This window comes from Hyperolius riggenbachi, chromosome 12 (genome assembly GCF_040937935.1).
Source record: "Hyperolius riggenbachi isolate aHypRig1 chromosome 12, aHypRig1.pri, whole genome shotgun sequence".
Lineage (NCBI taxonomy): Eukaryota > Metazoa > Chordata > Amphibia > Anura > Hyperoliidae > Hyperolius > Hyperolius riggenbachi.
Genome location: NC_090657.1, coordinates 73,884,420 through 73,911,189, shown reverse-complemented (window position 1 = coordinate 73,911,189; position 26,770 = coordinate 73,884,420). Strand labels below are relative to the sequence as shown.

The 26,770-nt window shown below is 46.2% G+C and overlaps 1 protein-coding gene across 3 annotated transcripts in view; it reads right to left on the bottom strand.

Moving 5' to 3' along the window:
* NECAB3 (N-terminal EF-hand calcium binding protein 3) overlaps positions 1-26,770 on the bottom strand; it is a 125,423-nt gene that overhangs the window by 25,827 nt on the left and 72,826 nt on the right. For 2 of the 3 annotated variants that reach the window (XM_068262685.1, XM_068262687.1), the window contains exons 6-11: positions 25,008-25,144; positions 21,946-22,058; positions 21,077-21,156; positions 13,400-13,456; positions 7,540-7,652; positions 538-615 (exon numbers count right to left, since the gene is read on the bottom strand). In XM_068262685.1, coding sequence (XP_068118786.1) covers positions 538-615; positions 7,540-7,652; positions 13,400-13,456; positions 21,077-21,156; positions 21,946-22,058; positions 25,008-25,144 — 578 coding nt within the window. The remainder of the gene's footprint in view (positions 1-537; positions 616-7,539; positions 7,653-13,399; positions 13,457-21,076; positions 21,157-21,945; positions 22,059-25,007; positions 25,145-26,770) is intronic. The other variant, XM_068262686.1, reaches the window with a different exon arrangement.

The following is a 26,770-nucleotide window of genomic DNA, read 5'->3' as shown; positions in this document are numbered from 1 at the left end:
TATAAAGGTTAACATTTATAGCCTCTGAGGAAGCGTTTTTTACGCTGGTGTATGTCCTTGGGATTAAAAGTATATCATAGCAGCAACTGCCCTCCACACTTCAAAAATAAATTGGCACAGCGTGTAGGGAAATCGCTAGCAATTGAAAGCGATCTCTAATGCTCAAAAAAAACTCTCCAGTTGGTTCCAGGCCTGACTGTTTGATCCTGCTGGGCAGGGCCGGTTCAAGTAACAATTGGTCCCTAGGGCAAAATTAGCCTGGGGGCCCCCCAACAGACATCCCCCACCAAAATGCATCATTAGAGGCCCTTTGTTGCAGCCAAATTTCCCTCCTGGGCCCCTGAGCTGGCTGCTGACCCTCCCCCAATCACCTCCCAACTTAACAGACTCTGCAGAGTACCTGGGGAGCAACAGTTAAGATGGGGAGGGACACCTTGGGGGCCCCTACAGGCTCTGGCAATTGCCCATTTTTTCCTATGGTAGCTCCGGCCCTGCTGCTGGGACTCTCAAGTGTAAACAAGCTTTTAACTCACTCACCTCTTCCAAGAGTCTTCGTCCTCCCATATCTCATACAAGGCATAGCCAGGCTGGGCCAGCAGCTTCAGCGCAGACACACTGAGGAAAAGAAAACAGATTTTTTTTTAATGCGGAAGTAAATATGTTTACTTAGCAAAAGTTTAATTTTTTTTTAAGTCAAATTAAAAATTCTATTATTTATTTGTATACTAGCAGAAATGCACAACCTTTCCATGGTCAAATTCTCCTCCGGCCCCTGCTGTCTCTGTGTGTGAAAATTGGATGAGTGGTCTTACCTGGCTTCATCTTGCTCAGATGTTTCCTATAATCATGCATTAACTATACCGATTTGTCTTTATATGTGGAGGCCTGATGAAGAGTCTATCCTGAAACAAGTCGACGTTGTCGCCTCAATATTTGCAACTGCACTAACCTTGATGTCAATCACTGCTGCATGTTCGCCAATATGTTCCTTGAAGGATACCTTTTATGAATATTTTTGCACAAGTGTTGTCTTCAATAAAGACTTTTTGTATTTTTGCATATAAACTTTTTGAGTTTCTTCAATATTTCTGATACATATCCTTGTACTGGTATAAAGTCTACGTGGGTGTTGGGGCACACATCTAAGGATATGGTTCTCTATATTTCCCTTTATACGGAATATGCCTCTTCTCTATGACCTGTCACTTTGTCATTACGCAATTACACATGTGGGTCATTTTGAAGAGGCACCTCTGCAGGGATGAAGACGAGAGCGCACAGACAGTAGTGCGTCAGGACAGGTGAATTGCGGCTTTGTGCATTCCTGTTTTCATCCTCGCAGGGAAACCTCTCCTCTGTGACCAGTGCATAACATTATATGCCACCGGATCACTATGAGGATGCGGCCAGCACAGGGTTGGATGTAGGCCAAGGCCACCTAGGCCATGGCCTAGGGCACCACAGGAGGAAGGGCACCAAAGCAGCAGGCAAAACTGGTGCAACATTTGCAAGATTGCAAATGCTGCAATGCAGGGAGATCAGGCAAATGCCTGACCGCAGTACTCTGCTGCCAACCGCCTGAGCAGCAGCCACCTATGTCCCTGTGAACCTTTGTATTGTGGCCGGGGCTATGGACATGGGCAGCATTGGAGACAAAAAGGAAGAGGAAGCTTCTGCACTGGAGACTAGCTGAGAAATGAGTGGCACTGATGGCTGCTGCAGTGTGAAGGCAAGCTGGCTACCTATACTTAAAAGGGGGGTGGGAAAAGGAGGGATTAAGGGAGTCATCTGGCTAGCTACCTATACTGGAGGGAGATGGGGAGGGGTCATCTGATTACCTATACTGGGGGGGTGTCATCAGGCTACCTATACTAGAGTTGTATGAAGATGACTGGCACCATCCGTAGTTATAATGCTCTTTTATTGATCAAAATATCATGTAGCCATCAAACAGCGACGTTTCGGAGTTTACCTCCTTTATCAAGCAAGGCTAAACATGAACTGACATATCTATTCAATGCAACACATTTATATACATTCATGGATAGTAAACAGCCAATCCTGGACCGCAATACAAACTGTCCAATCAGACAGGTCTATCTAACACACCGACCTGATGGGGAACTGATCTGCTGTCTAGCTATTGGTCGCTGATCCCTCTCACCTCCTCTCCCCCTCACGTCACAGCGCCCACGGCCTCCCCATCGCCTGGACCTGCGCATAGACAGGCTCCCGCAGCGTCACCAAGCCCCGCCCTTGGCGGACCTGATGGGGAACTGCGGCGAGTGACGTGGGGTGCGGGCGACGTCACCGCCGTCCACACGTCCACACGCTATGCGGCTGTGGGAGAGAGGCGGAATTCCGGGCGCCGCCCTAAGGCAGGGCCGGCCTTAGGTTTCACAGCGCCCTGAGCAGAACCAGATTTTGGTGCCCCCCCCCCCCAAATTCATCCTCTTCGCGTGTGAGCGCACCACACACATACACTAATGGGGGGGGGGGATCTGCTGCCTAAATACACTAAAAGGGGATCTGCGACTGTACAGTAAAGGTTAGATAGGTAGCTGCCCCCAGTATAGATTAGATAGGTAGCTGCCCCCCCCCCAGTATAGGTTAGATAGGTAGCTGCCCCCAGTATAGATTAGATAGGTAGCTGCTGCCCCCAGTATAGATTAGATAGGTAGCTGCTGCCCCCAGTATAGATTAGATAGGTAGCTGCTGCCCCCAGTATAGATTAGATAGGTAGCTGCTGCCCCCAGTATAGATTAGATAGGTAGCTGCTGCCCCAGTATAGATTAGATAGGTAGCTGCCCCCCCCCAGTATAGATTAGATAGGTAGCTGCCCCCCCCCCCAGTATAGGTTAGATAGGTAGCTGCCCCCCCCAGTATAGGTTAGATAGGTAGGTTCCCTCAGTATAGTATAGATAGGTAGCTGCCCCCAGTATAGGTTAGATAGGTAGCTGCCCCCAGTATAGGTTAGATAGGTAGCTGCCCCCAGTATAGATTAGATAAGTAGCTGCCCCCAGCATAGGTTAGATAGGTAGCTGCCCCCAGCATAGGTTAGATAGGTAGCTGCCCCCAGTATAGATTAGATAGGTAGGTGCCCCCAGTATAGGTTAGATAGGTAGCTGCCCCCAGTATAAGTTAGATAGGTAGCTGCCCCTCCAGTATAGGTTAGATAGGTAGGTGCCCCCAGTATAGGTTAGATAGGTAGGTGCCCCCAGTATAGATTAGATAGGTAGCTGCCCCCCCCCTAGTATAGGTTAGATAGGTAGGTGCCCCCAGTATAGATTAGATAGGTAGCTGCCCCCCCCTATAGGTTAGATAGGTAGGTGCCCCCAGTATAGATTAGATAGGTAGCTGCCCCCCCCAGTATAGGTTAGATAGGTAGGTGCCCCCAGTATAGATTAGATAGGTAGCTGCCTGCCCCCCAGTATAGATTAGATAGGTAGCTGCCCCCCCAGTACAGGCTAGATAGGTAGGTGCCCCCAGTATAGATTAGGTAGGTAGGTAGGTGCTCCCCTCCCCTCATATTGGAGGGGGAGCCGCGGGGAGGGCAGCCCGACCTCTCCCTCCCTTCCTCTCCGGGCCACCCTCCGTGCTCCCCCCTCCGATGCTGCTGCAGACTGCAGAGAGAACAACTCACCTCCCTGGTTCCGATCGCCGGCGCCTCTCACGGTGTATCACTTGCCGCTGGTCTCCTCTTGTACATTGACACTGATACACAGTAAACTTCCTGTTAAGCAGGAAGTTTATTGTGCATCAGTGACAATGTACAAGAGGAGACCAGCGGCAAGTGAGAGGCGCCGGCGATCGGAACCAGGGAGGTGAGTTGTTCTCACTGCTGCAGTCTGCACTCTGCAGGGGGGAGCACGGAGAGCGCCCGGAGAGGAGGGAGGGAGAGGACGGGCTGCTCTCCCCGCGGCTCCCCCCTCCATCACGGTGGCCGCACGGGGGGGGGGGGGGGGGGGCGGAGCGAAACGGACACAGCCAGCTACAGGCGGCCAGGCGGCAGGAGCACCCCCTGGAAGCCGGCGCCCTGAGCGATCGCACAGGTCGCTCAGGTCAAAGGCCGGCCCTGCCCTAAGGCCGTGCGCAGGTCCGTCTCCTCCCACTTGTGACTCGATGTTTGTGGTTTACGCGTTGAAGTGCCCCTGCGGTTTAGTCTACGTCGGTCAGACTACGCAAAAAATGAAGGTTAGACTTTCGTCTCATAAGCATGCAATTAGGGAAAAACTTATTGAACAAGCAGTACCATTTCATTTTAACCAGGCATCTCATACAGTTAGCCAACTAAAATATATGATTTTGGAACAAGTGCCCCCCCGCCCCCCCCCCCCCCCCAGAAGAGGAGGAGATAGGGTTAAAAAAATATTATATAGGGAGGCATACTGGATAAAAAAAATTGGACTCTATGGAGCCTAGAGGCTTAAATAGGGAATTGGATTTGACCCCGTTCATGTAATGCTATGTCTGTGCCTATTGACATCTTGGTTTTTATTTTTAGTTTTATTTTTATTCTTTATTTTTTATTCTTTATTTTTGTTCTTTATTTTTTATTGTTTATACATTATATTTTACTTTTTCAGAAAGAGAATCCTCTTGAGTCCTCCCACAGACTAAGATTGTAAGGTATCCAGTAAGGTAGGAGACTTAACCTACGTATGATGAGATGGGATGGCTGTGATGGTAGGGGTTTCCACAGTGCGCGCGGCGCCCTGTTGCCTGTTACCACAGTAACAACCAGTGGGAGGAGATGAACCTGCGTGCGGCCTTAGGGCGGCGCCCGGAATTCCGCCTCTCTCCCACAGCCGCATAGCGTGTGGACGTGTGGACGTTGGTGACGTCGCCCGCACCCCACGTCACTCGCCGCAGTTTCCCATCAGGTCCGCCGAGGGCGAGGCTTGGTGACGCTGCGGGAGCCTGTCTATGCGCAGGTCCAGGCGATGGGGGGGCCGTGGGCGCTGTGACGTGAGAGGGAGAGGAGGTGAGAGGGATCAGCGACCAATAGCTAGACAGCAGATCAGTTCCCCATCAGGTCGGTGTGTTAGATAGACCTGTCTGATTGGACAGTTTGTATTGCGGTCCAGGATTGGCTGTTTACTATCCATGAATGTATATAAATGTGTTGCATTGAATAGATATGTCAGTTCATGTTTAGCCTTGCTTGATAAAGGAGGGTAAACTCCGAAACGTCGCTGTTTGATGGCTACATGATATTTTGATCAATAAAAGAGCATTATAACTACGGATGGTGCCGGTCATCTTCATACAAGTCGTATACATCTGCAGTGCTGGCGGATTGACCGAGGCACATCCACTTGGAAGCTAAGGAAGGGTGCCACACTATCTACTTTTGCTACCTATACTAGAGGGAAGGGGGGAGGGGTCATCTCGCTACCTATACTGAAGGGGGGCGGCTGGTGACAGTGACCTTGGGCGGTAAAGAGCACAAATCCGGCCCTGGGCCAGCAGGAATGAAGACAGGAACACACGGAGCCACGAGGAACCTGGACAGGTCTTTGTTGGGAGGTGACTGGGGAGGGGGGGGGGGGGAGTAGGAAATTCTGCAGCAGAATAGCTCGAGCTGTATATAATGAGATATCTGTTTCAGGGTACATCTTTTCTCAGCGGCCTGTGACATCTATAAAAAAAACTTTGTCAAGAGCTGGGGATTTTCTAACAAAGTGTTCTCTGTTAAGGTGACATACAGCTCGTCACCTCCGCGATGACTCACAATGTCTTAGAAAAGCTGTTGTCCTTCTCAAGGAAAACCTATCAGATCACAATAGCTTTTCTCTCTTTTGTTACTCGGAAGCAATTTCTAATGAATCGCTGGCGAGAGATGTGGAATGAAAGGACAGGAAATGAATTATTATTTCACTGTCGCCTTGACCAGAGCAGAGATATCATTTTATTCCAGACTGTATAATGACATGATTTGATTTAATGACCGCTCGATTCCTTAAACCTACCAAGACTGCAGATTATCTTTACATTTTAATGATGACTTGAGTATCTATTTTTATCAAGGCTTGTTTTTCCTGTTAAGGTGAAACTGTTGTATCCACAAAACATAACTAAAAAAAAGAAAGCCATTCTCTAACCAGAAGAAGGGGCCTTCGACATGATTTATCATCAGTATTTAAAGTGAACCTGAGGCAAAGCTCTGGTCAAAAGGATATAAATAGCTGCCTCAGTATAGGTTAGCCAGGTATAGTGCCTCAGTATAGGTTAGCCAGGTATAGATGCCCCACAGTAGGTAACTAGGTATAGGTGCCCTAGTAAAGGTTAGCCAGGTATAGATGCCCCACAGTAGGTAACTAGGTATAGGTGCCCCAGTATAGGTTAGGCAGGTATAGGTGCCCCAGTATAGGTTAGCCAGGTATAGGTGCCCCAGTATAGGTAAGCCAGGTATAGGTGCCCCAGTTTAGGTTAGCCAGGTATAGTGCACCAGTATAGATTAGCCAGGCATAGGTGCCCTAGTAAAGGTTAGCCAGGTATAGATGCCCCACAGTAGGTAACTAGGTATAGGTGCCCCAGTATAGGTTAGCCAGGTATAGGTGCCCCAGTATAAGTTAGCCAGGTATAGGTGCCCCAGTGTAGGTTAGCCATGTATAGGTGCCGCAGTATAGGTAAGCCAGGTATAGTGCCCCAGTATAGGTTAGCCAGGTATAGGTGCCCCAGTATGGGTTAGCCAGGTATATGTGCCCCAGTTTAGGATAGCCAGGTATAGGTGCTCCAGTATAGGTTAGCCAGGTATAGGTGCCCCCAGTATAGGTAGTCAGGTATAGGTGCCCTAGTATAGGTTAGACAGGTATAGATGCCCCACCGTAGGTAACTAGGTATAGGTGCCCCAGTATAGGTTAGACAGGTATAGGTTCCCCAGTATAGGTTAGCGAGGTATATGTGCCCCAGTTTAGGTAGTCAGGTATTGGTGCCCTAGTATCAGTTAGCCAGGTATAGGTGCCCCAGTTTAGGTTAGCCAGATATACAGTATGTGCCCCAGTATAAGTAGCCAGGTATAGGTGCCCCAGTTTAGGTAGTCAGGTATTGGTGCCCCAGTATAAGTAGCCAGGTATAGGTGCCCCCCCTCCCCCAGCAGGCTGGGGGATTACAGTGATGGAGAGGGGAGCAGCGGGCACACAGGATCTCAGCTGCTTGGTTGGGGCCTGACTAATTTTGATGTATCTTCATTTATATGAAAATACATTTGGGGAAAATTAATTTTTCACATGTATAATCATTTATGCGAAAATATGTTCAAGATAACTTAGTGAATTCCATTAACATGATTTTGCATCAATTGCGACAATTACATGAAATCAAAATTATGTGCAAAAACGTAATTACGATCAAGTTCGTAATTACGAAAATTAAATGAAATTTCACAAAAGCGAAATTATCCATTTCCATCAACACTAATGAACAGCCACTCTACATCATCACCAAAATACATCTCTACCAATGGCTAACATGATGCAGTATTTAGTTACTATGTCTCTCGTCAGTGTAATAAGGAGAAGCATGCTTGTAGCTTACTGTAAGCATTGATCCTGAGTAGACGTATATTCCCTGTAGCTCTTTAGAGAGGCTTTGAATTGCTCCAGGTAACTTTCAGCGACGGGTAATTGCCTCTGGGCCACCAGGATGTGCTACAACAAAACATTAACATAGGACTGTAGGTTATAAATTGGATAATAAGCTGATGCACTAGTATGCCTGAGCAGCTGAAATGTCAGTTTTTCATTGTTAATCTTTTCTCCTAGCCTTGGTAACAGAACAGTATTTGCATTCAAGACTTACCAGAATTACCACACTCCTATAGTTGTCTCCTTGATTTTCTTGTAAATCTATATAAAATGTTAGGTAGTGTTGGAATGTGTATTTAGCAACAACAGTCTATTATGTATTTATCTATTAGGTTAGATGCATTACCAGCTATAACCACAGGGTGGCAGTGCTAAAGTAGCAAAGGTATCTTATTATATACTGTATGTGTCGATGAAGGAAGCTATGAATCAAACTTGTTTGTTATTCTCGGGGTGTATCAGCCAAGAGAGCCATTAGCCAAGATAAGAAGTCTTGTACAGGACAGAAGGAAAACATAGAGAAATGCACCCTGTGTGTATTTAGAGAGTTTAGCCTGTCTAATTTCCCCTCATCTGTATCTAATCACAAGTTGTTATTTGATCCCTCAGCTATGTTTGCTGACTGCCACAACACAGAGGCTAATTTGAAAGCACAGCATGTTAACAATATGTCTGCTTCTGTGAAAGCTGGATGTAGATGCACTGCAGATTTATTGCAGGATTTGTATCAGCTATAACTAAAAAAAATGTTTTGTTTAAAGGTTATTATGTTGTTGCGTATCGTTTAAAGCAGAGAGGAAGCTCTGAGTTCCGGTCCGCTTTAATATCTGTTTCTGTGCACTAAGAAGCTGGTTTATAATAGCTTTTCTATTGGACAGAGATTTCACAATCTCCGGGCACCATAGCAGCCATACAGACTGCTATAGGGCTATTATCCAGTGACACCTGTAGGGTTCTTGCTCACCTTACTCCTAGCCATGTCAGCTGTCACTTGCCCCTCCTCCAATGACAGCATGAGACTTCTCTTATCATATGGGGGTATGAGGCTGCAAGTAGACTGGGAGAGGAGTGGGAGACATTCAAAGTTTTGCTATGCAGCCCTTGCAGTTGTGCACCATGTTTGTAGGAGATTCAATTAAAAAAACACTGAAATTAGTATCAAGTTGGTCCAGTTTGCTACTAGAAGAGTCTTCACTGCCCTGGGAAAGCGTTCTACTACATTTTGTGTCTGCAAAGTGTTGCTCTTATTCAGAGAAAAGAGCATTACTGAGGTCAGGCAAAGGGGCAGTCAATCAGTGTTTTAATGGGCTTTAGGTCTGGAATCTATGCAGGACAGTCAAGTTATTCCACTTCAGACACAGCAAACCATTACTTTACAGACCTCCGTTAGTGTACAGGGACATTGCCAAAACCAGAAAGTGCACTCCAAGTCTGAGTTGCTCAAGTTACAGACATATGTATCTAAAGCAGCGAGTAAGGCCTGTAAAAATGCATCATCCTTTTAACCCTTTAGCAGCCAATTTATTTAGAGGCAAGCAAATACTCCAGACTAATTTATTTTAGCACTTTTTTATAATTTCTTCTTTGTTAGATTTCCTAGCTTCTAATTAGTACTGCTGTAATGTGTATTTATGACTATTTGTCACTAGGGGGCAGTGTGAAACAATAATAGAGGACTTTACAGCATGAGTTCTGCCGGCTGAGGTCAAAAGCAGTGCACTTATCTCAAATGAGATAACTCTATTGAAGCGGCTAATGGGTTAAATGTTCAGTAAGTTAAATATCTCTCATTATCCTTCCTCTGTTTATTTCACACTACTTCACAATTGTTTGGGGTTCCCCCTCCTACTTATTTTAGTTTGTCCCAAGATATTGCTGCTTCGGGGAGTAGCAATAGCCATAGCAACCACAGCAGCTGCTATGGGGCCCTGGGGCAGAGGGGGCACTATTAACTTTCTTGTTTTTCTCCAACCTCTGATTCTGTCTCAGTGCACATGGACTATATGCAGTGTCGATTGCATGAGAATGTAAATTGCCCAATTAACTCATTTCCATAGGGAAGGGGCAGGTGGCATTGCTCAAGAAGCGTTGTGTGAGGCGTTCCACGTTACTAGCACACTACTACGGTGGTGACATGGAAGGCTTCACATACACATTGCTACTTAAAAGCCCATCCCTGCCCGCATCTGATGGCCCAATAAAAGTGTTGCTATGGGACCCCATAATCTCTAGCTACGCCTCTGTTGCTGCTGTGCTATGTGGTCTGTGCTCTCCCCCCATATCAGATAGAGAATGAATAACAGACCCATGTTGTAACTGGATACATCAATTCTGGTAGGGTTATCAAACAAATTACCTCATGTGAGGTAATTTACCTCATGCGGTAATGACATTCTGGTAGGTTTTAGTCATGTTTTACCTCATGAGGTAAATTATGAAGTAATTCATGAGGTAATTTGCAGAAAATGGCTATTCTCATGGAAATTAGGGCGCATGTTAGCACATAATTTACCGATCAGTTTAAGACCTGTCTGTACCTGGAGGTAAAGTCAATTTGTATGCATTCTGCAGTTTTTTGTGGAGTTCCTATTGCTGTTTTAGTGTTGTTCCTATTCAGGCCGTGTAAAAGAAAAGAGTAGTAGAAATCAAACTCCAAATATTTACTAGATTTTTTTTTTTATAGGGGATGCCTATAAATATACTTTTCATAGGTTGCTACATAATCAAATACACCTTCCCCCCTCAAAAAAAAACCAAAACATCTTCTAAAAACTATCCTAACTTATGGAAGACAATTAACCTCCCTAGCGTTCTGGACGAGCTAGGCTCGTCCAGAGACGCCGGAGGTCACCGCTCAGGCCCCGCTGGGCCGTTCTGAATAAATTTTTTTGTTAAACACGCAGTAACCACTTTGCTTGCTGCGTGCCTTACCCGATCGCCGCCGCTCGCCGCTGCCCGCGCGATACAGAGCCCCCCCAGCCGAGACCCCGTGCGCTGCCTGGCCAATCAGTGCCAGGCAGTGCTGAGGGGTGGATCGGGTCTCCCTGTGACATCATGCCGTCGCAGACGTCGATGACGTCACGACGTTCGTCGCCATGGCGACAGGGGAAGCCCTCAAGGAAATTCCGTTCAGAACGGGATTTCCGGACGGGCCATTGCGCCAGCAGGGATCAGAGGGCAGGGAGGGACGCCGCAGGGAGGGGGGAATCATGAAGCTAGCGCTAGGCTAGCTACATGAAAAAAAAAAGTGCAAAAAAACGGCTGCGGGAATCAGAACGCCAGGCAGGTTAAAGACTACTATTATTTATTTACTGCATGCTTACCACTAAAATACCTCATGTTTTACCTCACTTTATGCATTTACCTCATGTTTTACCTCATGTTTGGAAATGAGGTATTTTGCTTACAAACATTTTTTTGTACCTCACATAGCTACCAGAATTGGGGCCAATGTCTTGAGGCCATAATTTCGTGAAATTTTGCGTAATTTAGTGCTGAACTTAGCGGATAATAGCAAAGCCCCCATACAGGCTATACTCAACAAAATTGCTACGTATGTTAAAGGGACACTTAAGTCAAACAAAAAAAATGAGTTTTACTCACCTAGGGCTTCCAATAACCCCCTGCAGCTGTCCGGTGCCCTCGCCGTCTCCCTCCGATCCTCCTGGCCCCGCCAGCAGCCACTTCCTGTTTCGGTGACAGGAGCTGACAGGCTGGGGACACGAGTGATTCTTCGCGTTCCCAGACACATTAGCACCCTCTATGCTGCTATATGGTATATGATATATGCTATAGCAGCATAGATGGCGCTATTGTGGCCAGGAGCGCGAAGAATCACTCGCGTCCCCAGCCTGTCAGCTTCTGTCACCGAAACAGGAAGTGGCTGCCAGCGGGGCCAGGAGGATCGGAGGGAGACGGCGAGGGCACCGGACAGCTGCAGCGGGCTATTGGAAGCCCCAGGTGAGTAAAACTCATTTTTTTTGTTTGACTTAAGTGTCCCTTTAAGGGGAACATTGGGAACAAGTCAAAAAAATACTTTTTCAAAAAGAACCTGTAGTTTCAATTTTGAAAATGCAAAGGAAAAAGGGGTTTTAAACTCATTTTTCTGAGTTTAAAAAACAGTTTTCCTTGGCATTTTCAAAATCGAAATTACGGATGGATTATGTCTACATGCGAAATTAATTACAAATCTTCACAAAATTTCGTATTACTATTACACATCATAATTGTGAATTAAGATGCAGAATTAGGATTATGTGAAATGTGTGCTCATCACTACCCTGTGCATTCTGAGCTGCTGAGTGGGTGCTGGGGTGGAAAGGGGGCTACAATATAGCTCGATAAGCTCACCAAATTTCCCTTGAACATAACTTTGTTCAGTTTATTTGTGACAATTTTGACTTTTTGCCAAATCCAGACAGAAACACTTGATAGGACACCTACCTTTTTTATTCCCCTGCTGATGGCGCTGTACTGTGCTGCAAGCCATTCCACTGGCCACCAGCGGGTCTCTCCTTTACTCCCTTATTAATTGCTAATTATCCGTCTGAAGCTACGGTAATTAGCCAGAAGGGCATATAATGTAGCAGAGAAGTTCAGCATCTGCCTTTCGCAAGGAGCCAAGTTGTGAGGCCGCTTTGTTCAGTCTGCTGTTGCCCGGAAACTTGGCGACTCTCCTGCATCCTCGCCTTGTCCTTGCCTGATCTCAACAGACTCAGTCTGAATAGTGCCTTGTCCTTGACTGACCTGTACTATAATTTGTCTTTGCAGACTGCTGTATATAATGTAATTGGACAAATATTAATAATAACTTTATAAAGCACCAACATATTATGCAGCATTACACAATTGTTGAAGAGTACCTACGGTTTTAATGACAGAGCTCTGTTTTAATGAGCACCAGTGGGGGTGTCACTGGGTTAAATACTCACCTGTCCTAGCATCATGGGTTCACAGGTGATGCTCCGCCCCCTTGCTCGGCTGTGCAGTTGCGGCCATATTTTCTGAAGACTGCCAAAGCTCTTCAGAAACTTCTGCCTGCGTCACGGCAAACCGCCCCCAGCTCGGAAGCCACCGATTAGGCAGCGGCTGCCGAGCTGGGGCAGGCAGCAGAGACACAGGTGGGCGTGGCCAGTCACCAGGCCTCATTCTGTGAGGGAGGCGGAGCGATTACTCGTCTGGTAGGAAGACGTCAGGACAGGTAAGCACTTTACGCCGCAATTCCCCCCCCCCATCTTCTATCATTCAGACAAGCTCTGTCACTTACAGCTTAGACACTCTTTATTCGGGTTAACCTCCTTAGCGGTAACCCCGTGTGTGACACGGGGTAAGCCGCCGGAGGGTGCCGCTCAGGCCCTGCTGGGCCGATTTACTTAATTTTTTTTTTGCTGGACGCAGCTAGCACTTTGCTAGCTGCGCCAGCACCCCGATCGCCGCCGCCGCGCGCCCGATCGCCGCTATCCGGTGCGGCGCGCGCCCCCCCCCCCGGACCCCGAGCGCTGCCTGGCCAATCAGTGCCAGGCAGCGCCGAGGGGTGGATCGGGTCTCCCAATGACGTCCCGACATGAACAGGATTTCCTGATCGCCTATCGCCGGAGGCGATCGGCGGGGCTGGGGGGATGCCGCTGAGCAGCGGCTATCATGTAGCGAGCCCTCGGCTCGCTACATGATTTAAAAAAAAAATAATTTAAAAAAAACTGCTGCGCTGCCCCCTGGCGGTATTTTTCATACCGCCAAGGGGGTTAAATGATGTTAATTGCGTTAAACTATTTTTGTGCTTTTATTTTATAGCAAGAAGAAAGGCAACTTACCATCTGTGTGATACTGGCCGTTCCCTCCTCTTGCTTGGGTTGTAGCCGAGGACTCTGCTGGTGTAATGTTCACAATATTAGGTTTACAAACCACTTGTTTAAAATTCAGTTTTATGGCTGATTTCAAAACACAATTATAAGTGCTGCCACTTTCCACAGTACTTTACAGAGTGCAGTAAATAATGTATGTCCATATACTGTCCATCAGAGGAGCTCACAATCTAATGTCCCTTCTATATCATATATATCATTATCTTATAACCCTACCATGATCATGGTATAATTCAACCAAGTTTGGAAGGAAGCAAATTAGCTTATCAGTATGTGTTTGGGACAAGATATTTATAATCCTTAATGTCCACCTTAACCACTTGAGGACGTCAGTGTTAAACCCTCCTAAAGACCAGGCCATTTTCTTCAATTGGGCCACTGCAGCCTTAAGAGCTTGCTGCAGGGCCGCACAACTCAGCACACAAGTGATTCCCCCCTCCCCTTTCCTCCCCACCAACAGAGCTCTCTGTTGGTGGGGTCTGATCACTCCCCCAATGTTTTTTTTTTTTTTGTGTAACTATATTTTTTTAAAATAAATTCATCTATTTCTTTAAGAATTTTCCCTCCCTCCCTCCCACAGTCAGCCTTTCACTGCTGATCGCTTCTGTGTCCCCCAGGGGACAGCCGTGTCACAAGGCTGTCCCCCGTACAGCCTGCCTTAGATCACAGCGCTGTACACCCTAATTAGACGGCGACTAACAGTCTCCGAGCTGTGATCGCCGCTGGGAGACTTAAGGCGGAGCTCTGCCTTCCAAGCGGAGATGCGCGCACATCAGCGCGCTCGCTCTCCTGCTAGCCCCATAGAAGGCCGTTCACGCCAATCAGCGTGGAGCGGTCCTGGGGCTGCCGCCGCATTCACGCCAATTGGCGTGGAGCGGTCTGCTAGTAGTTAAAGGGAACCTGAGACGAGAAGCGTCTCAAGTACCATACTTACATGGGACTTCCTTAACTATTTCTTCCGCCCGGACGTGAAGTTCACGTCCGGGCGGCTGCTCTGCTGCGGTGCCGCGCTTCGGCATGCTCCCGCATGCGATCGCGGGCATGCCCCCGTGCCACTGTGGTGTCCCCCGAGAGCCCTGGGATCAGTGAACGGGAATATGGTTCCCGATCACCGATCCGTCTCCCCAGCAGAAAAACCGAAGCGCTCTTACAAGAGGCTTCAGTATTTCTTCCCGTAAAAATTTCCGCATCCCCCTTGTGCTTCCGCTTAGCGAGAAGCACAAGGAGGGGAAAAAAATTCAAGGTGGCCATCTTGTGGCCAAATAGTAAAACTACATCTACATATTTTTTACATTACAATTTACACATATAATAACATTAAAAATTAGCTGTTTATTTCGCACACCAAAATATTACCCAAATCAAATTTTTTATGGAAAAAAAAAGAAAATTACAATTAAAAAAAAAAAAAAAAAAAAGACATAAATAGGTACCTAAGGGTCTGAACTTTTTAAATATGCATTTGAAGGGGGTATAGTACGAACATTTTTTAAATTATAAGCTTGTAAATAGTGATGGACGCAAAACGGAAAAAATGCACCTTTATTTCCAAATAAAATATTGGCGCCATACATTGTGATAGGGACAAAATTTAAATGGTGTCATAACCGAGACAAACGGGCAAATAAAATACATAGGTTTTAATTATGGTAGCGTGGATTATTTTAACCCCCCTGGCGGTCTATTAAAAACCGCCAGGGGGCAGCAGAGCAGTTTAAATTTTTTTTTTAATCATGTAGCGAGCCCAGGGCTCGTTACATGATAGCCACTATGCAGCGGCATCCCCCCACCCTCTTCGATCGCCTCCGGCGATCTCCGATCAGGAAATCCCGTTCAAAGAACGGGCTTTCCTGGAGGGCTTCCCCCGTCGCCATGGCGATGGGCGGCATGACGTCACCGACGTCACAGACGTTGTGAAGTCATTTTGAGTCCCGATCTACCCCTCAGCGATGCCTGGCACTGATTGGCCAGGCAGCGCACGGGGTCTGGGGGGGCCCAGTGCGGCGGCGGCTAATCAGCGCGGAGGCGATCATAGTGCACACGCAGCTAGCAAAGTGCTAGCTGCGTGTTGCAAAAAAAAAAGTATGTAAATCGGACCAGCAGGGCCTGAGAAATCCTCCTGTGCGGCATAGCCCGTACTCAGCACGGGCTTACTGCCAGGGAGGTTAAAGCTATAATGGCCGAAAACTGAGAAATCATGATTTTTTTCAATTTTTTTCTTATTAATCCTGTTAAAATGCATTTATAAAAAAAGAATTCTTAGCAAAATGTACCACCCAAAGAAAGCCTAATTAGTGGCGGAAAAAACAAGATATAGATCAATAAATTGTGATAAGTAGTGATAAAGTTATTAGCGAATGAATGGGAGGTGAAAATTGCTCTGATGCATAAGGTGAAAAATCCCCGCGGGCTGAAATGGTTAAAGTGTACCAGAGCTGACTACATAGTAAAAATCGATACTTACCCGGGGCTTCCTCCAGCCCCATAAGCACGTGTGAGTTCCACGCCGTCCTCCCGCGGTCTGCCGTTCAGCTGCGATCAGCCTCGGTAACAGTTCAGACATGTAATTTAGGGTCTTCTGCGCATGCATAAGAGGTTCGCTCATGCGCAGTAGACCCAGGCTGGCCTCGACTGAGCCTGTTACCGGGGCTGAATGCTGCAGAACGGCAGATCGCGGGATTGACGGCGTGGGACTCACACGTGCTTATGGGGATGGAGGAAGCCCCGGGTAAGTATCGATTTTTGCTTTGTAGTCAGCTCTGGTACACGTTAAGCCCCCTTAAGGTCGATTGTCCCTGGCCATCTCTCCGAGTGGCTCCGGTCCCCTGTAATTCAGCCCAAAAGCCTGGCCGAGTCACACTTCATTGCGCATGCGTGGTCTGGCCAGGCGCGCTCCTCGACGCGCTCCTGTCCCTGGGAATGTTCTGCGTCTGCACAGTAGTACTGCGCAAGTGCAGAATGCTCCCACCCGCGGAAGGAAGCCCCAGGTAAGTTTGGTAATTGAGACACTTCTCGTCTCAGGTACACTTTAACGCAAGTACATCGAGTAAAACTGGTCATACACTTACAGACTGTGACCCTTGGTGGCAGAAGGATCGATTCCGCTCTGATTTAAACCAATTCAGAGAGGAATAGATTCCCACTAAACACAGCACATCGATTTTAAATAGATTCCAGCAGGGTATCTATTGAAATTGATTGAACCACAGCATTGCACTGTACAATGCAGCGCAAAAATGATGGCCTATCAATTGACTACCATTTCTGCCCTGTCCTCGATCAACCTACAATATCCATACTGCCTAATCAATATTTTTGATGGGGGGGGTAAAAATCAATCAAAATTTGGGGCGATCAGACATTTTGGGAGAATTGATTCCTAGCAGATGAAGCAATTTGAACAGGAAAAATCAATACGTATATAAGTACCTTGAAAGAAACTGAAGTAAGAGACAGATGGAGCCTGCCATATTTATTCACTTTTAAACAATACCAGTTGCATGGCTATCCTGATGATCTCTTTCGCTGCAGTGGTGTTTGAATCGCACATCTGAAATATGTATGCAGCTAATCTTGTCAGACTTTAATCAGAAACATCTGGCATTATTGTTCAGGATCTATGGCTAAAATTATTACATTACATTATTATCAGTAGGATAGCCAGGCAAATGGTATTGCACTTAACGACCGCCTAACGCCGATAGGCGTCGGCAGGTCTTAAGTGGTATCACATGGAATCGGCCGCTCGTACAAGCGGTCTTTCCATGTCAGTTCACGGAGGGTGTCTCCGTGAACAGTGTGTGAGCCGCCGATCGCGGCTTGCACGCGTAATGTAAACACGCGGGGAAGAAATCCTCGCTGTTTACATCATACGGCGCTGCTGCGCAGTAGCGCTGTAAAGGAGATTGGTGATCCCCGACCTCTGATTGGCCGGGGATTGCCGGCATATGATAGGCTGAAGCCTATCCTATCCAGCGCAGGATGGATATCCATCCTGCGCAGCCCATAGCCTGCAGGAGACACAGGTATGGGCAGAGAGGGCGGAAATCACTGCGGAGGGGGGCTTTGAGCAGCCCCCCGCAAATAACGGGCAGCCAGCGGCGATCAGACCCCCCCAGCAGGACATCCCCCTAGTGGGGAAAAAAGGGGGGAAGTCTGATCGCCATGCTGCAAACCTGATCTGTGCTGTGGGCTGGAGAGCCCACGCTGCACAGATCAGGCAAACACAGCCTGGTCCTTAAGTGGGTATAAGAAAATAAATATGGCTACCTCTATATGTACCTAACCTCAGGTTCCCTTCAAGAATACAGTCTTCCCAGATGTTCAAAAAACATTTAACTTAAAAATTCAAACAGAAGGGTGTTATTTTCAAGTAAATCACCACTTTCATTACCATTGTAACCTCCTCAAAGTGTACCTGAGAGGAAAGAAGTCTCAGATTTTATACCTACCTGGTGCTTCCTCCAGGCCTCTTGAGGCAACTTTTGAGGCCAAGCGGTCCCTCGCTGTCTACTCGGGCCGCTTATGTTTCCTTCTGGACAGCCTGGTACTCTGGCCGAGTCGGGCTCTGTCACGCATGGGCGGCCCAACTGCAGGCATGCCCCAATTGCGCTATTGTAGGCGATGGGGGACAGCGCGCAGCTGGGTCGCCAATGCACGACTAAGCCACAGTACCAGGCTGTCCAGAAGGAAACAGGAGGGGAGACGGCGAGGGACTGTGCAGCCTCAAGGGGGCTGGAGGACCCCTAGGTAAGTATAAAACCTGAGACTTCTTTCATCTCAGCTTCCCTTTCAGTCACACCAGGCATACCATAACGCCTTACTTATATACAGTATATTAAAAAAATGAAAAAAAAAAAAAATCTCAATACAATTTCTCTCAATAAAAAAACCCTTTATGTCTTGTAGGGAGAAAATATTAGACTCACCTAAAAGTTCCCAAAGGTCCACAGCCTTCATCTCCTGTAATTGAAGATCGCTTCCTCCTGGCACCACTGTGAATTACTGTACTAGAAAACTAGAAAAAGCCATCAAACTCCTTACCTAAGAAGGTCACAATGTCCACATTCTCTTGTAAGGGGAAAGGATCATTGGAGCAGCTTTGACAGAGAGAGATGCTGCTATCTTACTGTTCCAATGACTAAAACAAATGACAGCACAAATGGTCAAATGAATTGGCCTTGAGCTACAGGGACATTAATTTCATTTTTACCATGGTGTCAGGGCACCTTTGACTTATTGAACCAGAGTATGGGGAGACCTCAGGATCCAGAAGGAGAGATAAGAATAATATTTTGTCCCCAAAGCTATTTTTTTATTGAATGCCTTGAGTGACATTCTTTCTTCCGCAGAGTTTACTTTAGCTAGCCTTTACTAATAACTAATCCATGCCCCATATGTACTTGCCCTTCTCTGCAATATAGTTCTCCTATCTATTATTAAGAACTAGAGACCAAAACGTTAATTCTGTCTTTTAATAAAAGTGCTAATCTAGTTAGCTTAAAACTTGGTAAACACATCAAATTTTGATTGGCCAATGATTGGGCAATTCTTTTACTTCCATGGCCTCAATTCACTAAGGACAGTTTGGTAAATAATTTAGGTCAGTAAAATACTGCATTCTGTATTTTACCATTTTTTTCCAAATGCGGTAGAAGATTTTGAGTACTGCGGGACAGGAGCGTGAACAAGGGCCCGGGCCACACAAGTGCAGTGGCCCACCAACTGGCCAGTCAGTCACCTGAAATCAAACTGGCTTGCTGCAGGGGACCGGAGGATTGGTTTGTCCTGGTACAGGCACAGGATGTCTGTAGGGTGCCTGCAGAAGCCCCATGTAAGTTAAACTCTTCTTTCCCCCCCCCTCAGTTAAGGTTCCCTTTAACTACTCTACGACCACTCCACGCCAATGGGCGTGGCCGCCGCGGCAGCCCCAGTACCGCCTAACGTCAATTGGTGTCAGGACCTGGAGCCGGCTACTGCAGGAGATCGCACACAGGCTGCGCGCGCTTCTCCTGCTTGGGGAGCTCCGCCCCGCCTTCAGTCTCCGAGCGGCTCGGGAGACTGTTAGACGGCGTAATCGCCATCTATTTACATGTACAGTGCTGCGATCGGCAGCAGCGCTGTACTGGGGACAGCCGTGTGACACGGCTGTCTCCTCCATAGGCTGGGGAGTGATCGGCTGTCATTGGCTGAAGCCTATGACAGCCGATCACCCTGATTGGCTGGCGGGGGGAGGGAAGGAGGGAGCAGGAGAAAATAAATTTAAAAAAAGAGCCAAATTTATTTAAAAAATAAATTAAATATATATGTATAAAAAAATAAATAAATAAACAACTGTGGAGCGATCAGACCCCACCAACAGAGAGCTCTGTTGGTGGGGGGAATAGGGGGGGGGGGGGGAATCACTTGTGTGCTGTATTGTGCGGCCCTGCAGCTTGGCCTTAAAGCTGCAGTGGCCAATTAAGTAAAACATAGCCTCGTCTTTAGGGGGGTTTAACACTGCGGTCCTCAAGTGGTTAAAGGACCACTATCGCAAAAATGTGTAATATTTGAAATATGTATATGCAAAAGCATAAAATGCACATTTGTCACAGAGTAAAATGCACCATTAATTACTTATTTCCTATGTTTCTGGCACTTAAAGTAGGTAGTACAATTCTGACAGATCTTACAGGTTTTAGAGTAATCCAAAGGTGGCCACACACCATACAATTTTTAAATATCTTTTCAATTCAACAATTGCAATCAATCTTTCTGACTGATTGTTATGTATTTTAAAAATCATAATTGATTGCCGTCCATGGCAAATTTAAGCAGGGAAGGGGGGAATGGAGTGAGACCATAATGATTTTTTAAAAAGCAGGTTTTTTTCTAAATAAAAAAAGAACTAACAATCGGAGCAGCGATCAGAGACCACCAAAAAAAGCCCAGTTAGGGACAGCAAAAGGAGGTAAGATTCATTTGAGTGCTAAGTTGTATGGCCGTGCAGCGAGCTGTTAACGCTGCAAAATGCTGAATTGTAAAAAATTGCCTGGTCACTAGGGGATGTAAACCTGTGGTCCTCAAATGGTTAAGATAGTTAATGCAAATGCCCTCCTACTTTCATACTTCTTGTAGATTTATAGTCAGGGCCGGTTCAAGTTACACTTGGGCCCTAGGGCAAAGTTAGCCTGGGGGCCCCCCCAACAGACACCCCCTGAACCAAAAAGCGTCATTAGAGGCCCTTTGTTGCCGCCAAATTTCCCTCCTGGGCCCTGAGCTGGCTGCTGACACTCCCCCAATCACCTCCTGACTTAACAGACTCTGAAGAGTCCCTGGGGAGCAACAGTTAAGATGGGGGAGGGACAACTTGGGGGCCCCTACAGGCTCTGGGGCCCTGGGGCAATTACCCATTTTTTCCTATGGTAGCTCCGGCCCTTTTTATAGTATGTACTACGCTTTTGCTGTCTTTATTATGACAGTTTTGTTTGTACTATGTTCCTTCTGAAAATAAAAAATGTTTTTGAATGAACTAGTCCTTTCCTGGAATGATAAGCGACTTATTTGTTTTAATCTTCCTGGTTAAAGGAACTGCTAACAAAAGATGCCTTATAGTTGTGAAATAACAATGTGCATAGAATGACATACCGTACATTCCAGTTTATCAATCAGCTGCTCCAGACGATTTATCTGCACAGACCACTGTCCGTCCTCCTCTAAGAGAACACCTGCAAGAAACACAAGGAGCCTTACCTTCATCATAGAGACAATGCAACGCTTCACATCAGATAGTAATGTTTACGGGTGTCTTCTACAAACCCCAGGAAACGAGTGACTTGATTCACTTAATTTATCTTCATTGTCGTTCCCCCCCCCCCCTCCCCCAATGAAGTAACACTTGTGAAGGTTAAGCCACTTATTTGCTTAATTATTAACCAGGAGAAAGAACCAAAATAACATTTTATGAAAGCACCATATACTGTGCGTTTTGTGATTGTCATGACGAAGCATCTTCGGGTAACTTGTGCCACTTTGTGCTCCGCCCACTTCCCCAAATTTTTTACCTCAGTCACCTAGTGACCAACTGTGCCAAGTTAGACTCTGGCTTTATTACTGTGAGAATGACAGCCTTCTACATTTGAAATCTGATTGGCTGTCTGTGGTTCCGCCCAAGTGTGCAAGGGGGGATGGGGGGGGGGAATATCATCCCAGGTAGTAAGGGATCTGTATACCAAGTTTAGTTGAAATCAGTCAAGACATTTTCGAGTGATGGCAACACACACCCTATTTTATATATGCACACACACACATGTATATATATATATATATATATATATATATATATATATATATATATATATATTATAAATTATAAACTTGTAAAAGAAGAAGTTACTCATCAATAAGATTCTCCATGCTTCTCTGGCAGGATTGGGCTGGTAGACCGGTGAGGGCTGTATAGGCGTTAGTTTTTTCAGACAGTCATTTTATGTCAATGATAACAGGTCAAATCGTACCATTTGTTAGTGTTCCTAAACAAGTGTCCGTTGATGAGGGGCTTCCAGACTTGAGAGAGCGGCGGTGGCATCTGCGCCCCACCCGTTTAGGCTCCGCCTGCTTGATATCCTGTCTTGAAGAAAAAAATATGACAATATCTCAGGTATACTTAGGTTGTTTTTCTTCCATTTGAGATTGTGTCTTCAGAAAATCCTTGCATTATACAGTATCTCACAAAAGTGAAAGCACCTCTCACATTTTTGAAAAAATTATTTATTATATCTCTTCATTGGATAACACTGTAGCTTTGATACAATGTAAAGTAGTCAGCTTGTGTAACAGTGAAAATTTGTTATCCTATCAAAATAACCCAGCTCAGGCTGGTGCACACCAAGAACTCTTTTGAGCGCTTTTAAAAATGCCAGCGATTTGAAAAGCGCTTGGCTAATGCATTTGAATAAGATGGTACACGTCAGAGCGATGTGATTTTCTCCCAAACGCAAACTCAAGTCCTGCAACATTTCTGCTGATTTCTGAGGCGATTCAGCCTCAATGTTAAATATGGGAAAGTGGAAAATCGCTCTCAAAAGTGCTAGATCAGAGTGATTTTCCAAGCGTTTTTGTTACAGAAGCTGTTCAGTTACAGCTCTACTGTAACAAAAAATAAAAAACGTTACACCAAAACGCTCCAAAAATTATTAATAGAAAATCATTAGGCACAAGCCTAGAATCGCCTAGAAAAATCACTTCAAAAAGCGCTGAGCGCTTGCGATTACGCTAACGCTTTTTGGTGTGCACTGCCCCACACAGCCATTCTATACAATAATAATCCCCCTGTCTCTGCATCCTCCTGTGCCCCCGTGCCAGCTGCCTGGTGCCCATGTGGATGTGGGCATACTTCGGGCAGTGGTCAAGGATGGGCATGGGATCTATGGAGGGAGTTGCAGTTGTGCAGGTGTGGGCATGCCCATGGGGATCGGAGCTGTGGATGGCACATGCCAGTTTCCTAGCACCTGTTATTAAACAGCTTGGAGATTAGTTAATGTCTAGCAGACAACTGAAGTTTTCTTCCCCAGATAGATGCAGGCAGCTTTTACATTGTACAAGCTGAATTAAAAAAAAAAACCACAGGATCCATACTTGTTAACCTCTCAACACTATTAGTACTATAATATAGGGGGTGCAGTGATTGGCCCCAATGATGTAGCTGTGATCCCGCCCTCAAGACCATCGGCTCCTATTAAGAAAGGAGCAAGGAGCAGTAAGCAGCATCATTGGCTATCTGTGGCAGCGCCCCCATGTGATTGGTTCCTAGCTCGGCAAAGCTTCCTGGGTCAGCCGTGACTTTTTAATGATGCAAGCTGCGGGGCTGCAAATACTGTATGTATTTAACACACTGGAGCACACAGGGGACAGAGGACATAAGACATGGGGGATAGAAGGGACATTGAGGATAGGGGACACGGAGGACACAAGGAACACAAGGATAACACGAAGGCTGCATGTATGTATTTAACACAATCCAAGGCATGGGGGGTTACAAAACTTGGAAGCACCTAGGACACAGCGGGACAGGGGATAGAAGACATGGGGAGGAAACAGTGGAGGAAACTGGACCAAGAACACGGGGACTGAGGCGCAGGTCCGAATATGTATTATTCAGACTATAAAACTCACTGACCCCCCCCCCCCCCCCCCGACACACACACACACACACACACTTTTGGGGAGAAAAAGCCCATCTTATAGTCTGAAAAATACGGGACTTTGGGAAAACTGTGGATTTGGACACATAGTATAAACTATGTTGTTTGGCTGTTTTAAATGCACTTTTAGGCCTCGTTCACATCAGGGCCGTTTCTGTGCGCTTTTCCCAGCGCATTGCCCTGTGCGTTCAGCAAGGTATTGATTTCCCCACGTAATTAAATGTAGCTGGTTCACATCTATGCGCTGCGCTGAGCAGCGTTACAAAAACGTAGGGTTGCATGCATTTCTGTGTGTTGAGCTGTAAAGCGCACATCAATGCAAGTGAATGGGTGCGCTTTTTAAGCGCATAGAAGCGCATGCGTTTTTTACCCCTATTTGGAAAAAAAATACATTTACATAGAAAAACAAAGCTTTATTGACAACTGCTACTGCTACATTAAGCAAAACGTGCCTTAAAGAAGTGCAGCGCAACGCACAGAAGTGCGCACAAGCGCATGCGTTTTTTACCACGCGTTTTCACATGTTTCTCAGCGCAGCAGATGTGAACGAGGCCTAATGGTGGCCATACATGGTACAATAAAAACGTTCGATTATCGAGTTTATTCGATCTAAACGATCGAATCGAATGAAAGTTGAAAATATTTTTTTTTCGATCAAGAAATTCGAACGATTATCCCGTTTTTTCGAGACTAATCTGATTGGACATGATGGAAAAATCTTTATATTCGATCTAACGGAATAATCAAACAAAATTATCTAATCGAAAAAAAAATGAAAAATTGTACCATGTATGGCTACCTATAACAGTTTAGACAACACTGCAATATATAACAACAAAATTTAGAATACATATAGAATAAAGGTATATAAGAAACCATTTTACATTGCTTTTAAAGCAAATCTGAAGCTAAAATAAATGTATGACATAAAGAATTGTATGTGAAGTTTGGATAATAAATAGAAATTTTATAGCTTTGTTTATAACATTGCATCATACTGTAACAGTTTCAGATTAGAATCCACACTGTCTTTTAAGCTGTAAAACAGTACAGAGCTGATGACCCTTTGAACTTTCCTGCAGTAAAACCTTATCTCAGGCTGTCTCTTACTGTTTCTTGGCTGTTTAAGCTCTTCAGAAAACTGGACTGAGTTTAACCACATTGGTGCAATAGCACAGAGAAGCTCTTTTGCACAGATAACAGCTCAAGGGTTCCTGGGCTGGACAACAATAGGAGACTTTTTTCTTTTTTAGTAACGTTCTATTTATTATCCGTACTACACATTCAATGTATTATCTCATAAGTTTATTTTCGCTTTAAACATGGTAATGCAATGCAGAGTAGAGCAGTGAGGTGCTCGTACTGCAGTGACTTACCTCTCTTCCCCGGCCTGGGTCTCTACGGCTTCCAGTGCACATTCCATGGAGCTCTGCAGGGACTGCAGCTGGTTCATGGTCTCCCGTAGCAAAAACCGCGTTACAAACTGCTGTGTCTGGGAGGCCTTCTCATAGTCCTGCAAGTCATAAATATGCGGTAAATGATGAAAAAATGAAGGATAAGCATTCCACCAAAAGATTGAGAGAATCTGCAAATGGTGCAAGACCAACAAGTTCATCCTCAATGCAACAAGAATGGTTGAAATAACTGTGGACTACAGAAGGCATCCCCCCCCACTCAACCTGGTCTCCAATGAACGCACTGAAGTCACTAGGGTACATACTCCAGATTGTGAACCATGTCCAATAGGATAGCGAACAACACCTTTCATCCCGGCAACCGCTACCTAAATCACCTCCCATCAGGCCGCCACTACAGATCCATCTCCATCTTTTCATATTTTGAGCACTAGTTGATTGGCAGCACTGTAATTCCCCAGTATCCCCTGCTTTAATGAGATTAATAGAGTAATGGATCTGCGGCTGAAATTTACTTACTGCTAGGTAAGCTGCAGCCACTCACCTCTACTACAGTCTGTAGTTACGCCACTGTACATAGAGCAGACATCTTCTGCAGTGCTTTCCACAGTTTACAGTACATAGTCATGTCACTGACTGTCCTCAAAGGACTACACAATCTAGTCCCTCGTCGTCTTATATTCCTTTTGTAGTCTAAGGCCAATCTTTTTGGGTCTCCCAATCAACCTACCTGTATGTTTTTGGGATGTGGGAGGAAGCTGGATATCCGGAGAAAAAACACAGTCTGACCACCCTGTGCATTTCTCACTCCCATGCATGCCTACAGGACTTCTCAAGAGCAGCCCACACCCTATGAAACTCTCTCCCACCTACCCACCTCAGACTCGCCCCTTCCTTCAACACCTTCAAGCAAGTTCTCAAAACACACCTCTTTAAAATGGCCTACCCCCATCTATCACACTTTAACTCTCTCAGCCAAGTACCTTTTCCACAGCCCTGCCTTATGCCCCCCCCCCCCCCTTAGATTGTATTGGTACATACACACGGGTTACAACTGTCGCTGCAACCGTGTGGCACGCGCATGATGCAGCGACAGATCCCCCGTGTGTATGCCGCGCGCGCCACGAACCGTCGCTAGTTTGAGCTGTCTCCGGGCGATTGACTTGGTCAATCGCAGGCAACAGCTGTCGCCGCAACTTCGATGCAACTGTCGCTAGTCCGCCGTGTGTATGCGGACTAGCGACAGCAACTCCATATACAATGTATGGAGCTTCCGGCGGGGGGGGGAGGAACCTTCGGCAACAGCTTCCGCTCCGTCCCTGCCTTTGGGCAGAGACGTGTAAACAGCTGTCGTACGGGCGGAGCTGTCGCTGAGCTGTCGCGCGCGCGTCCCCTGTGCGCTAGCGACTAGCCACAAAGGTCCCCCGTGTGTACTTAGCTTAAGCCTTTGGCAGGGTCCCTCCCCCCTTAATTTGTCCTTCTTGATCTTGCAACCCCACCGATCACACCATTCCCATGAACTAACCCAGACTTGAATTGCTTGGTCACATGATCATGCTACCCTGTTTGCATGTATAACCTTGTGCTATGTTGTATAATAACCGTTAGCTACTTCTGTCTGTCACCTCATGTTTACATTGTATGTATTCCTATGTATTGTCCAGAGCTGTGTAACATGTTGGGGCTTTATTAACCTTTTAGCAGCAAAATAAAGTAAAACTTTC